The following is a 16,157-nucleotide window of genomic DNA, read 5'->3' as shown; positions in this document are numbered from 1 at the left end:
TCTTAAATATGAACTAAAGTTGTTTTAAAGCATTATTGAACTGCAATAATGAAGAAAACAATTTATTAATGCCATAAAGCAAATTTCCAATACATTTTTATGATAAATACAATTAAGAAAAACGTCATTTAATCATTATTTTGACAATTTTCACGATAAAATAGTAAAATAAAATTGAAAAAGTCTCTCATAAGAGCTAAAGGTATCAGCAGTTAAGTGCAGGAGCATAAAAGTTAATGTTGCAAATAGAATTATCAGATTTACCCATTTGGTTTCTTGATCTCTGGTTGAAAATAGGAAGAAAAATCAAGAACAGAATAAACAAAAGCTTACTTTAATAACTTTTATCGTACTTTCTTTCCTTTGTTTCGATTCACTAATGTCTTATAGCGTTCACGTTGCAAGAAAATTGCACTTTATTTAAGTAGAATTTCATGATAAAATATTTTTTATTATTTTGTATGAGGACGTAACTCTTTTTCGATTGAAATTTACTATAAACTGTTTAAATAAAATAATTTCTAATAAAAAATAAGAGAAATTATAATCATTTATCGCTTAATTTTAATACATTTTAAGTATTTCATGAGAGAAGATGAGGATCATCCATTTAAACGATCCGCATCCTCTCTCATGGAATGCTTAAATGATGCTTCAAAATATGTTTATTTCTAAAATTAAAACGTTATTAACTGATAAATTAATTGATTTTCAATGGAAAATTTAAGAAATTATAATCAATAATAGCTTAATTTTAATATATTTAAAGTATTCTATGAGATAAGCCGGGGATCATCCATTTAAATGATCCGCATGGGATGCTAATTATAGATTTCGCATTCTTTCTAATTTTATGGAATAAATCTATGCAAATTATACATTAAGATTATAGTTTTTTTACAATAACTTTTATAAAAATAATTAATATTTGAATTATATTTTTTATAGTGGAGTTTTTCAAGTGTTCTTCAACATCTAATTTGGCCCAGTTTCCCATAGAAAGTTCGTTTGAGAGTCATTCCTTGTTGATAGATTGCTCACCCGTTGCTTAAATTTAGCATCATCAATGTCCTTAATACGCAAACTTCCCTGCAAAATTACAGAAATTTTTGACAAAAGGCACGGGAGTTATTACGTTTCAAATTGAGTGAATACAATCGTGCCCTCCACCTTAACCTCCATCCATACATACAGGAAAAAAAACCCAAATTGTTTGCATTTTTCGACGTTTGAAGGTCCCCTGAGTCCAAAAATGTAAAAATATTGGGGTGGAGGTCATATTTTTGACAGATTATTACACTTTCCCCCTGTTATAGACCTATATAAGAGCAGGGAAAGTGAAAATTATACAAATCTTTTCTAGTCACGTTTCTAGTATAAAAATCTGTTGTAACACAAAGTATTGTTTATTATATTAAGTGTTTTTAGGTGTTACATTAAGTAGCTAAGCCGTAATTACCTTAAAAGCAATAGCAATGCGGTATATATCTATACATATCCCATTGGGCACGGGAATAAAAACACTCCACCCGTTAAGGTGACACTTGTAGCCACTTAAAGAATTCTAAACTACTTCCCTTCCCTTCTAAAAAAAAATATACTAAAATAATTTAATTTAAAACAGCAACCTTCTGTGGAATCTGTGCGAGTAAATTGTGAGATGAATTTAAAAAAGGGTGCAAACAGATATAAAAATGTACCTTACGTTGTCAGCTATCACTTAGATTTAACCTTAAGGTCGAACACACGACACGCTTATCGATTTTTACCTTACATTTATCGAAAGTGTAAAGGCCACACGTCTGGATTACGAGCGCATTTATGTGAACGTAATACGTATTTAAATGAGAACGGATTGATCATCACGCTCTTCACCCTCTCCCCTTAAAAATGGAAGAATTTATAGGATTTATGTAATAATATTTTAGTATTATAAAAGGGATGGTCGAAAAGATGAGTTGATGTATTTTTGACAAAAAATAAATAAATAAATATAGAGGTAGGAAGGATGTTGGTCTCGGTTTTCTTTCAACCCCCAAAGGCAGATGTTCTGATAGATAAATGGTTGAACTTATTTCGATCGATGGAAAAATACTTAGCTAATGTTTTTTATCCTTTATACACACACTTTATAACGTAATATTTCGTTTTTTGTGTAAATGTTTAAGACATTTTAATGTGATAAAATGTGAAATTTGCGTGTGATGTATGTATTTCTCCACAGGAACTTTATGTGTGTAAATTAATTTTCTTCTTTAGTAACGACTGAGTGAATAAAACCATTGCTAGTCTCGGGTTCACACCTGATTAACGGGATTTTTTTACTAACCTACTAGTGGTTGATGAATGCGTAAAACCACTGAACACCGGTCGCGTGTTCGTATCTCACTAAAAGCGCTGGAGTTTTACACGTGTCTAACACGCAAATAGGGACCAGTTTGCCATAGAAAGTCCTCTTGGAGTCATTCTCCTACGTTGAGTTAACTTATCCCTCCAATCCAATTCGTCTATAGATCGATGATAACATAGAGACGTCTGTACAACCTATATATAAATTAATTATCTTTTATAGGCTCAAACAGGAACTTTATAGGCTCATATAAGCCTATAGAGAATAATTCATTAACATAAACCTTTTATAATTCATAACCTTAGATAGATTAAATTTGCCTGTAGTAAATTGAATAAGCTGTGATTTTAAGTATGTTTGTTCACGTGTTATGTATATTTTTGACCATCATAAAGGTCACTTTTTGGAAAAAAAATTTATCCTTCAATTTTCCATTCTTTTTGGTATAATTAATATATTCTACTCATGATTTATTCATAAATTATAAATACAATTCGCAAATATTCGCTTTGCTTCGATCAGTATTTAACCTTTAACCTTTAACCTGGTGAAAACTTTGAATAAGTCACCAGAAACCTGTAAACAAAGCACTTTTAAGGGTTTAATACTTAATAAATAACCGTAAAAATAATAAAATCCTTTATTAAAGCTGTAATGTGACTTGATGGAACGTGACAAAGTTGACTAAACTTTACTCTTAAAATTCAGAAGCACGTTACTGAAATAACAAGATCTTCACCCCGTTCCATAAATATAAATCATGAATGTATACGTGTTACATAACTTATATTTCGTGACCGTATATTATAAATATTTACTGTAAAGTTATGTCTTTTTATGTGAAATATTTATTAAAAAATCCAGCAGCGAGTTGAGTAACTTTCTTGGCTGTTATGAGATTTTATTTAAAAAATAACTTTTATATTATTAATCATAAGAAATAAAATTGCGTGTGGCGCCATCTGTTATAAAATTTTGTTATAAAATCTTTTCACATTATTAATTATTAATAAAATGACAGAAAGCTTAATTTTGGGGTAGAAATAAGTTTTATAAACAATGGTAATAACGAGTGAAAGAGTTATTAATTCCGATCCCTCACCTGATATGACACATCACCCTTTTATCTCCCCACCTTCTCGACCTTTAACCACCAAAATTTAATAGCATCAATGTCTCTTATCGGTGTCATAGCTAAGGTCATTGGAGCCTAGGTAAGAATCGCTACGCTGATTGCGCCTTCCGGGGTTTGTGTGCCATGCCCTAGCTACGATACTACACTTTATACACAAGCTACAGTGCTAAATTTAGTATCTTAATCATTACCCTATTCTTTATCCCGAAATTAATGTAAAAACTTGTCACTGCGGCAATTTTGGCTTTTTGGTTGCCTGCCAAGATCTTAATTCATGTGAAGTTTGGTTGCCTGAACACTTAAAAAGGACAATATCACACGGCACGTGAGATGCATTACAGAAGATGAACACACTGTTCATCACCTTCAGAATGGTTACTCTTTATAATAGATACTAACGTCTCTTTATAGCACGAGTGTCTTATACTGTACTGTACAAATAAAATATTTGCTGCTTGTAGCGCCAAAGGTGCCACAGCGGTGAGATTTGCTATTAACTGTTTTTATATCTTTCGCATGTCCTAACATGTCACTTGACACTGCTGCGATTGAGTAGACAGCGTTAAATAGGGGTACGTTAATTCATTACATAAAAATTTCTGTTTAGGATCACAAAAAAAAAGAAATTTCTTAGAAATAAAATTATGCAAGTCGGTGTACTCGAGAAATTTTATTAAGAATTTTACAGTCTGGAGTTTTCTTGTTTTATGTAGGTTAATGACCAATCTCCATGCTGCTAAGGAAACAAAAGTGCTGTTAGGTGTTTATTTTTCTTATTTTACAAGAAATAGAAAGAAATATCTCCGTTAGAAAGAAATATATATGCAGTTCGCCATTAATCATCTTCGTTGACGTTAAATAAGGCATTTAGACTTTTGACCTCTTTACTTAAATAGTATTCATAAATAACAACAAAGATAATATTATTTATATTAAATACACTCTACTCCATTAAATTTCTTAAAAGAAAATTTGTGAATTTAATAATAAACAAAATATCCTTTAAAAAACTTCCACTTATCATACTACTACGCGCGATCGTTTATAATTGAGTCCACTTCATATCTAAACTCCTTCACCGAAACTTTTATAAATTAGATAAAATAATTTAGCATCACAAATAACAAAAGAATACTGAGTAAAGTTTATAAAAATTACTTCTAAAACAAAATATCACAGAAAAACCTTTAAACCCAGCAAATACCAAATAAATGTAACTTGATTGTATTTTTAACCGTGTTTATTCAACACTACAAGTTACAGTTTGTTTTTACAAAGTAAACTAAATAAAATATATCGAACAAAATTTAATAGAATTACCACAAATCTGATTAATTTTCAAAATTAAAAGATATTCCATTAATGTACTGTACTTTAAATTATATTTAATTGTTGATGTCATTCAGATTTAAGTAGCAGGTATTAAACGAGATTTAAGAGTATTTTTTTCTATTCCAGCATCACTTATCCTTACTCCCACGTGGCATCTGATGAAGGTGCCACCTTCAAGGTGAGATCAAGGGTTTAGTTTTTCACAAGTGGAGGTCCCACCTGTTTTCTTATCTACAAATATATATATATAATAGAGGCTGTTATATATAAAAGTATGACAACCGATCAAGCCCTTGTAACGTCGAGAAATACAAAAATGTTGGGGTTGTTTCTGTATGTATGGATATTAGTGTGTGTGAGAGAGAGGGGCACGATATTGTTTATCCACTTTAAATCTTAATAACTCCTGTGATTTTTGTCGAAAATTTCTGAAAGTTTGCAGGGTGGTTTGTGTATTATGGACATTGATGATGTTAAATTTTGGTGGTTAAAGGTCGAGGGGGTGAGGAGATACAAGAAGTCACGTGTCGTATCTCGAGTGGGTCGGATTTAATGAAGATTTTACTCCTTATTACCATTTACAATTTTTAAAATAAAACTTATCTCTACCCTAGTATTAAGCTTGGCATTTTATTATAATTAATAATAATAATAATAAATTACAATTTTTTATAACAGATGGCGCCACACACAATTTTAACTTTTGCTGGTAAAGTTAGCAAACTAGTTGCTGGATTTTTTTTAAAGAAAGTATTTATAATTTCAAGTAATTTTAAATTGTTTTAATTAAAAACTTTCCTTTTCTCTATTTGTCTACTTCTTTAGCCTTATTTGACAGTAATCTCTTGGAAAAAGTTAAAAATGTCTTGCTTTTTCTTCACCATTAAAAAAATAATAATAAAATACTTTTAAAAAGTAAATTTTGTTTTATTACTTTTCTAAACTATTATTTTACTTAAATTTTATCAGTTTAAAATTAGTAATATAAATTTTTATGATAGTATAGCTGATACAGAACTCGAGAGGGTCCTGATCTTCTGATGGGTTCGAATCCCTGTGGGGCTATCAAATTTTTACAGGCGATCTATCCTAGATATTCAGGTCATATCCGGCCACTCCTATTGTGGGCCTGATCGATGTATAAACGGCATAAAGAAGGCCCTCTTATTGCGAAAACAGTCTTATAAGTAAGCTAATATTGTAGATAAACATAAATCTTTCATTAAATTATTATTAATATTGGAATAAATATAATGTATGTAAATGTGTCCTGAAGCTAAAGTAGGTGTATTTGATGTATTACATTTAATTTGAATAATAATTTATTTGTGTAAAGCATTGATTAATATTATATAAATTTAACGGCAGAAATATTGATATATTAATAATTTCTGTAGAGTACGTTAAAAGTCCGAATGTAATAAATAATTTAAAGTAAAATTTTCACATTTTAAAGCTAAGAAATTGAAATTTAAATGTCAGTAACAATAAAACACTGTTAAATAAATATTTACATGTAAAAATTAAAATATTTTACCTAATTTTGTCACTTAAATGCCAATAGAAATTAGTAATGTAATTAACAAAATCATTATTGTTTCTATAATAGAAAAAACTGCTAGCAATATTTTGCTGGAATTTCCCGGTATTCTTTATTTGTTTTCGTTCTTAATAATTGCTACCATTACCTTTTGTTTTCAGATTGATTCGGAAGATATTAATAGGATGGGGGTCATATTTCCCGAAAAACAAGTCCGATTTTTCTAAAAATTTCTAAAAATATTCCTCCTCAATACAAAAATCTCCCTGCAAATTGCCAGAAATTTCCGACATAAGGCACGGGAGTTATTGATCTTCGAAGTGGATGAATCTTTCACCCCAACACGCTAACATCCATGAATACACCCCTGATTCAACCAAAACTGTGAAAACCTTGTGGGGGATCATTTTTTGATTGATCGCCATACTTTCCCTCTGTTATATAACAGCCAGGAAAGTAAAAAATATATAAAATAAATCGGTTTAAAATCGAACTTCTATAGTAATAAAAAACAATTGAAAATTGTAGAATTCTTCACATTTCTGAATTCAATCGAATTCCGATATTCACACATCAGTTTTATCGTGTGAGAAACATCATATCGATCCCCTCCCTGTCCAAGATAATAAAGCTTTGATGACGTTTTACGAACTGTCTTACAGTGCATAAAATATCACCGAACAATGAAAATGACACGTGATATAGCCACAAAGAATCGGAAACTATTACTCATTACAAATAGCATTATTCGGGGAGAATCTAGTAAATTAAGAAACTAGCAAATACGTGATACAGCAAATAAACTGCTACATTAAGAGAAATATCACAAAATTTAATATTTGGCAAGCCTTTTTTTTTATGTTTTTATAACAATTTATTTTATCATTAGTCAAGAGATTCGAATAGGCAAGAGCATCCTTAATTGCATTTCCTATTACAAAGATCTGGTAACATTCTACGTGGTTACGTTTGTAAATGGTTTTATGGTGCTTGGCTACGCCTAGAAATTCTTTAAATATATTTATAAATAACCGTTCTGTATGTTTGTTCGTAGTAACGCTGATAAATGGCAAGTTCGCTTCGGTAATCGTCATAAGAATTGAGGACGTTGGATATAATAACGCTCTACTTTCAAACTTTCGGAAATATTGATGGCTATTTTCTGGTTTATTTACTCGATTTTATTCTATTCTTTTCATATTTATTTTCTTTTATATTTCAGTTTTGTTTCTTTTTCCCTTTGTGAAAAATTTCAAATAAAATGCTTGATTTTTAAATAGAATAAATTTGAAAATATTATTAAATTTGCATTTATTTAAATATTAATATATTAAAATATTTATATTGTATTACGTAATAATGTGATTTTTTTATTGTATATTTTTTTCAATAATGTAAATATTTTTATTTGTAATTATTATATAATAGAAAAATATTTTCTTATGTCACTATTATTACGTAATAATGAAGATTTGATGTCGTTACGTAGTAATTATAACCATCATCACATAACCATCACACCACTATTATCACCATAATCATAAACATCACAATCATCATTATACTAATTATCACCATCACATCATCTCCACCATCACATCATCTCCATCATCATCACCACCATCACATCATCTTCATCATCATCACCATCATCACAATCACATCATCTCTATCATCACCATCACACCATCGTCACCACTATCACAATCACATCGTCTCTATCATCACCATCACACCATCATCACCAGCACTATCACAATCACATCATCACCTTCACACCATCGTCACCATCACTATCACAATCACATCATCTCTATCATCACTATGACACCATCATCTCCACCACCACAATCATATCATCTCCGTCATCACCATCACACCATCATCACCACCACTATCACAATCACATCATCTCCATCATCACCATCACACCATCATCATCACCACTATCACAATCACATCATCATCACCATCACTATCACAATCACATCATCTCTATCATCACCATCACACCATCATCACCACCACTATCACAATCACATCATCTCTATCATCACCATCACACCATCGTCACCACAACTATCACAATCACATCATCTCTATCATCACTATGACACCATCATCACCACCACCACAACAATCATATCATCTCCATCATCACCACCACTATCACAATCACATCATCACCATCATCACCATCACACCATCATCACAACCACCATCAAAATCACATCGTCTCCATCATCACCATGACACCATCATCATCACTACCACCATCACAATCACATCGTCACTATGATCATAAACATCACCATTAGAATCATCACCAAGAAATTATATTATCCTAATAAGAATGGAGCCGATTTTCATATGGGAAAGAAATAGTCCTATGTTTATTACGAACGAGAACATTATATATGTAAATTATAGCTATATACAACGTACTGTACATTAGAAAATTACAAGACATGTATAAACTTGAAAATCCCGAACTTTTATGAAAAATTCCAGATTCTGTATAAAAAAAATAAATAAACAAACAACAAACGTCACACGACGTCTATGACGCGATATTTGAATTTTCGAATTTATTTAATTATTTTTAAAGCCAAGGGGAGGAGTGATACTCATTCAAGTTCTACTGCGTTACCTCCATTCTTACGCTAGAAAATACTACAGAAAAATCAAAAAAATTTTTATTACTTCATTTATTACGTCACAATAAATGTTAAACAATNTTTGAGATAAAATAATGTAAAATAAGCAGAAATTACATAAAATATTCTAGTAATGGATCCACCGCCGAAATGGTTTAAGGTGACGAAATAGCTCAAGTACAACGTAACAAGATAGCGTAACATTAAGTTATCTAGTTGTAAAATTGTGTTGAAATTTATGTATCTGGATGTAACAATATATAGAAATACTAGAGTAAAATAAGGGAAAAATATGGTTCTATGTGTACAATACACGATTATATTTATATTAGTAAATAATGTTTTTAACACTATACAAATAGTTGTGATAACTTTATTGGTGAAGAAATGAGGCCATAATTAAAGTTCCCATGTTATGTGCTGGCCACGTGGAGTTTTCGGGGATTTTTCACGTTATTAAAACCCAAATAGGAACCATTTTTTCCATAGAAAGTCTTCTCACAAGTGACCAGTGGTGTTACCCACTCGGTGGGACGTTAAATGAAAAGTGTGTTTAAAATTTATAATTACTTAATTAATTTATAATTTCTAAACTTTAATACGACTGATAAAATATATTTATTTAGTTAATAATAGTTTTTAAAGTTATATGGTAATGTCTCCCCTCTCTTAGCAGAAGGTAATTTAAAAACGAAGCTAATTGTATTTAAAAAAAAATACCATTAAAATGTCAAATTAATAATTTCGTTTTATAAATTACTTGAAGTTAGAATCTTATTTTTAACTTTCGAGTGATTAATTATGTAAAAATCTAGAGTTTAATATTTTATAAAATATAATAAATTAAGTACAGTTCTTTTAATTATATTTATTAAAATTTATTAATTTTTCAAGTATTTTTAAAGGTAATATTTATATAATACTGTATAAACTCGTAAGGGGGAAGAGCTAGATTACAATTGAACATTAAAACAACTCGTTAACTTAATTTATAACAAACTTAATAGGGTAATTTTTAACTGTAAAACTTAATTTAATTGGGTGTTTTTATGATGTTATATTTAAGGCTTATAATAGCCTTAGTCGTGGGTTTGCACCTCGCTACGTGGAGTTTTTCGGATTCTTTTTACGTTTGTAACAGCTAAATACGGGCCAGTTTCCCATAGAAAGTTATACTATATTGCCGTATACTAGCAAACTTATAATATTCTAAGGGTTGTTTTAGTGTTCAGCTGCTTGTTCGCTCTATTTTTTTAACATAATCACCTTATTTTTTGAGGCTCTTATCGTTGCAATTAATAATAAAATGGAAATCTTGGTCATAAAAACTGAGGCCTTCTTCTTGGACGTGTTTGTCAAATCGCAAAAGACTCAATTTATCAAGAGTGTTCAATAATCATCACCCCACATTGCCATCCTTCCTATAGAACTGATTTGGATCGTGTTTTTTAAATTTAATAAGTACCTTCGAGGTTCTTAGATTGGGTAATATACTAATCAACTTATTAGCCTTACGTAAAACACACGTTAAAATATAGAATCTCTACATGCCACGGATAAAAACAATGTAGAAATGTATTTTCTAAACTAGGATGCTGGAAGAGAAGCTCAAGATTGAGAAGTAAGAATCGTTTACTTTCGTGTTGCAGGATCAATTTTCTGAAGCTTAGAAAACTTCGAAGTTGTTGTGTTAGGGAAGAATTTTTTATTGTTTTGTGTACAGTACATACGTTATCTTACGCTGCATACAATATAAGCTGCATACATTAATGCTGCATACAATATAAGCTGCTTATTACATACGTAACAAGCAGCTTATATTGTATGCAGCATTGTAAACAATGAAAGGTGATGTATGTGAATATATAGAGGAAGCGAGGCTTTGCAGAATGATCAAGTTTCAACGAGGCTGTAATAAGAAATGTATGCATTACAATTGCTAAACATAGAATAAACCAGTGGAAAAGAATGCGAAATGTAAATAAAACGATGACTTTTATATTATTATTATTATATTTTACAATTTATTCTCGGAAATATATAAAAATTACAACAGAAGGGTAACACTGTGTTATAAGTTTTACCTGTTGTAATCATAGAAAATACCATTTATATCTATATAAAATATTTTTTCTATTTTCAATGAGTGGCATTTTCTTCCACGTAATGCTGACCTTTGCCCTGGATAGAAGCCTAAATTAAAGATAAAGAACTTAAACACCCTATCCATGGGGTGCTGTGGTGCTGCAGCATCCCCTTAATACAAAAGTAATCAGTTTTATTATTCTAAAATAAAAGCAAATATAATAAATCATATTGCATAAATTCAATTAGGTTAGATTAGCAAATTAATTCTAAGATAATTGAATAATGACGGGGAGGCCCAAAATTCATTAAAAAATATTAAAGAATTCAAACAAATAAACTGAATCTAAACTTGAAATTTTTAATAAAGTTTATTGTATAAAAATATTAGAAATTAAAGACGATGTTAACAAATATTTTAAGGAGATTCAGCACATATTTTTAACAATTCGATAAGATCTATTGTAGTCGGAAGGGAGTCGAACCATCATCTATTTTGTAGAATCTATCTTAGCAGAAATTTCATGAGTAATGATATATAACCATTGACATCTACAGATATATCCTATCTACAGGTGATGAATGATACTGCTAAAAATTCCACGAAGAAAACAGGAAAATATATGTGATGATAACTGTATTCTACATTTTAATTTTTAGTTGGAAAAATTGTTTAAAAAAAATTATTGAAATATTATCGTCACCTTACTTGAGATACACACGACTTCCTTTATCTTCCCACCCTCTCGACCTTTAACCATTAAAATTTAACAGCATCAATTCCCTAATACTCCCTGCAAAATTTCAGAAATTTTCGACAAAAAGCATAGGGAAAAGTATTGAAAAAAAACTAGTAGGTCAACCCCCCTGGCTTTTTGTATTTTTCAAGGTTTTAAGGTCTTCTGATTTAGAAAAAAGTCAAAAGTAAGAGGGGATTCCAAACCTATCAGATAAGGAGGGTTACATTTGTTTTTTTTTTTTTAAAGTTTTCCCTACCTAAAATAAGGCTTAATCTCCTATTCGAGTGAAAGTTCGATATGTACTTTATTTTAAATTCGATTCTTCCAAAGAATAAATTAATAAGTGCATAATTTTATCACACAGAAAAAGAATAAATAACATTACGTAACTAGAACCTGGAGAAAAAAAATTCCAGCTGATGTCAGAAGGGAGTTATGACCTTTAACCTCTCTTGTCTGACGTCAAGTAGACGTGGCGATCTTTGACCCTGTCATGTATTTAGCCTACTTTTTAGAGATGTATACGTATGTAATACGTAAAAGTCAAGATATAAATTAAAATTTGGGGATTACTCTCTGTTCAATGTCAGGAAGAATAATTCTGTAAGCATCCTTTCCATCTAGGCCTGGGCTTTAAAGAGATATTATGAGAATATTTATGTCTATTTAAAGTATCTTATAGATTAATTTATACAAGAATAATAATCTAAATATACTGTGTTTCGGTGGATTTATTGAGAAATGGGGGAAGTTGTCTAGTATCTTCTTCTTGTAAATATGAAGTTGGCTTCTTTATGTACTTAATACATTGTAATATATTTTCTATAATTACTTGGATATTGATTAATACATATGTTTTGTTTATGTTTAACTGTACATGTTTACATTAATAACATAATAAAGTAAAAAGAGGATTGTAGGATTGAGTGGAAATGTAACACACGAGCGATATGCCAATGAGAGGGGACTTTTTATAGGAAAAACATCTCTATTTAGGTGTTAGGGAGGTGAATAAAACTCGGAAAACTGCGCGTTTTTCGGGTCCGAACCCGCGACAAACTAATTGTTTTCAGTTATCCACTCGTTAATTAAAATGCAAATAGAGAAACTCCGTTTTGAATGATGCACAATTTGCTAGGTAATAGGGCCATTTTGTATAAAAACTGTCAAAAATTTCTTCTGTATATGCCTTTTAAGTCTTAATTAACTTACATCGAATTGCGTGCGGGTTTTAAAGTATATCTTACTATTAAATCTATTATATCTTCTATTCTCTTTGAAGTAAATAATATTTTTTTATATTTAATTATGTAGAAAACATATAAAAGTATATTCTAACACAAAAGATCTTTGTGTATAAGTACAATCCGTTTAACAAAAGTTCTGAGAATCTGGATTATATCAATCTATCCAGCTCTTGCTTTGATTGTACTTGACACTGTAATATATTTTATGCGTTATAAAAGCAATATATGACGTTAAAACTAATATAAAATCTTATTTATCTTATATTTTCTTTGATGTGTATAGATTATTAAGCTAAATCTTGTAAAATAATCGAAAAAAATGACAAATTATTATTAAAATTTTATTCATACAAACTGGTATTACGTACATAAAAAAAACGAAAAAAATAATTAATATTGCACATCAAAATGTAGGATAATCATTTCTCATAACTGCAAAAATCAGTTAAAATCATAAATTTAACATCCATTATAAGGATCTAAATCATTTCTGACGACAAAACACAACTATATACAATGATACATATTAGTTATCAATGTTGTTTATTAAGGAATTCGACTTGAAATTCACCTAAAATAATTGCTAGAAATGATTAATTCTATCGTAAATGATGCATAAATTACATAATTCATATTATATGATACATAAAACATAACGAGATCAGAGAATAATTATAATAATAATAATAATATAATGTGCGCAAGTTTATATGTTTATAATATAACATTCTACTATTCTGACATGTCTGATAAATTGGGGGTTGCACGAAAGATCAGTTTTATCTCTTCTCTTGGGATAACCAAACCTGGCACGTCATATATATCTGGCCCGGGTGTATCCGGTGGTAAAACAATATCAAAACATTGGAGGAGTGTTGACATTCCAAGGAAAAGAGTAGCTTTGACCAAACCATCACCTAAACAGGTTCTTTTTCCTGTGCTGAATGGAAGGAAATGATTGGGTTTTTGTATTTTCCCCTCTTCATTGATGAATCTAAAGTATTAACAGAAGTAAAATTTAATTATAAGGTGTAAAATTTTGTGTCAAAATTCCCGTTTTCTTACATACCTCTCTGGATTAAATGTTCTCGGTTTCTCCCATAATTCTGGATCCAAATTCAAGTCGCAAGTGTTAAACATGACTAAACTATTTTTTCGAACATGATAACCTGCGATTAAATAGTTTATTTTAGTTAGAAATATTAGTTTTTGTTAGTTATAAAGTCCTACGTTTACATACCTTGTATCTCTGTATCACAGGATGCTACGTGAGGAATAATGGGAGAACTGATAATTCGAATCAATTCCAAAATGGTGGCATAAGTATATGGCATGGAACTACGATCATCCAGTGAAGGGTAACGTATATTTTTAGTAACCTTTGTAACTTCGTTTCTAATCTTCATTCTTATCTCGGGATAATCAGCTAAGAAGTAGAGACCCCAAAGCCATAAATTTCCCAAAACTGAATGACCACCAAGAAGATCTTCGACGATGATTCCAACATCTTCTCTAGTCAAATCACCATTATCTTTAGAATTTTCATGAATGTGTTGAAGAAGTATATCAACAAGATCTCTCGGATGTTCCGAATCGAAATCCTTCTCGTGCTCTTCAAAGATGGTTTCAGTAAATTTAGAAACATTTGCTGCCAATTTCTTCAATCTGTAAATCTTCATAACGTTAAAAACTTTCAACCAAGGCATAAAATCAACGGCAAAACCTTGAAAGAGCTCCCTAAATACTACGTCATAGATTTTAACTATATTGCAAAATTCTGGATCTTCACGGGAATAGCTCTTACTACACAAGAATTGATAAAATATATTTGCAGTAGCAATCAACAAATAAAAACGTGGTTCTATAATTTGATCTTGAACAAGAGCCAGCGATTGTATCAATTCTTTCATTTCAGTTCTTATATATTGATCCATACGAGAGCTTCCAAAGGATCGAGCCTTTGGATGCATGAAAGGGAATGCGAGTTGCCTCCTTGTCTTCTGTTTGGAAGACCAATCGCACAGTGCTATAGCTAAATAGAAATTTATAGAGTTTAACTTAAAAGCAACGCGTTATTAATTAGAAAAAAAAATCATTCAATAATCTACTTACAATAATTTCTATCACCTCGAAAAATGGCATGAAACCTCAAAAAATCGGGACGGTTACCAAACTGGTTGCATTTGTTAACCAATACTTCTCTAATGATTGGTAAAGAACTGACCACAACACAATTTCTACTTCCAAGCTGTATACCATAAACATCACCATACTGTTTTCTCAAATCAGAAAATGCATCCCATGGTTTTTTATACTTAGAAATTATATGTGAAGCTCCAATAATAGGGAAACCGATAGGTCCAGGCAACTGTTTAAAATTTGTATTTTTCTCTTTGATTCTCTTGATCATCAGTAATACAGAAAAAAGCACAATAAAGATCCCAAAAACAGAAGCTGTAACGTCAGTTATCATGATTGACGAAAAATTCATGTTTAGGGGTGTACAAGAATAATTACTGCTTCTATACGTATATATATATATAGCCTATATATATGTATATATATATATAGCAAGACTGTCAAGGTAGATGACGTTTAACACAACCGTCGTGTAGTGTCGTACTTAGATGTACCTAACATTCGCCGTACAGCCGGTTTAGTACGAAAGTTTTCATTGGCCAGAACTTTGTACCATCTTTGGACGAATCTTGTCTTCTCACTGGTTGTATTACCTCAGCTTTACAGTAGCCTTGGCTCCTAAATTTTGATTGATGTATTGTGACGCAATCTTACTGTCTGAATATAGACATAGTTGTTTGATTTTCGTAAAATGCATATAAATTATCTTATTTTCTTTCATTTTTCTTTTTAAATTTAACTTTTAGTAGTGATGACTGTACAAACTCGTTAGGTTGGTGAGGTATGATAGGTATTTTTATATGTAATTCGTAAGGGTGATGAGTTTTATATGTTGTGAATTATACAGAATTAGTTTTTATATATATATATATATATAAAAGACTGTTTTTCTAAGTAATCTGGAATCTAGCTGCAAGGACCCCGATGCTCTA

The 16,157-nt window shown here is 30.4% G+C and overlaps 1 protein-coding gene across 1 annotated transcript; it reads right to left on the bottom strand.

The window, feature by feature from the left end:
- Nucleotides 1-13,424: 13,424 nt before the first annotated feature.
- Nucleotides 13,425-15,641, bottom strand: LOC111618727 (cytochrome P450 307a1-like). The gene is made up of 4 exons (XM_023360295.1): nucleotides 15,199-15,641; nucleotides 14,327-15,118; nucleotides 14,156-14,255; nucleotides 13,425-14,080 (listed from the first exon to the last, which is right to left on the bottom strand). Exons 1-4 carry the CDS (start codon nucleotides 15,575-15,577, stop codon nucleotides 13,819-13,821), a joined length of 1,533 nt encoding a protein of 510 aa, XP_023216063.1. The 5' UTR covers nucleotides 15,578-15,641; the 3' UTR covers nucleotides 13,425-13,818.
- Nucleotides 15,642-16,157: the final 516 nt, after the last annotated feature.

This window comes from Centruroides sculpturatus, unplaced genomic scaffold (assembly GCF_000671375.1).
Source record: "Centruroides sculpturatus isolate CEXI.00-Female unplaced genomic scaffold, Cexi_2.0 scaffold236, whole genome shotgun sequence".
NCBI lineage: Eukaryota > Metazoa > Arthropoda > Arachnida > Scorpiones > Buthidae > Centruroides > Centruroides sculpturatus.
The sequence above is the reverse complement of the archived record's forward strand: the minus strand, read 5'-3'. Positions and strand labels throughout refer to the sequence as shown.

What these genes read in the sequence shown, in the direction of transcription:
- LOC111618727 (XM_023360295.1), bottom strand. Translation starts at nt 15,577, where the DNA reads ATGAATTTTTCGTCAATCATGATAACTGACGTTACAGCTTCTGTTTTT. An exon ending in TCGAGGTGATAGAAATTATT is followed by an intron (nt 15,119 to 15,198) that starts GTAAGTAGATTA and finishes ATTTCTATTTAG; the next exon opens with CTATAGCACTGTGCGATTGG. An exon ending in AGAACATTTAATCCAGAGAG is followed by an intron (nt 14,081 to 14,155) that starts GTATGTAAGAAA and finishes TTAATACTTTAG; the next exon opens with ATTCATCAATGAAGAGGGGA.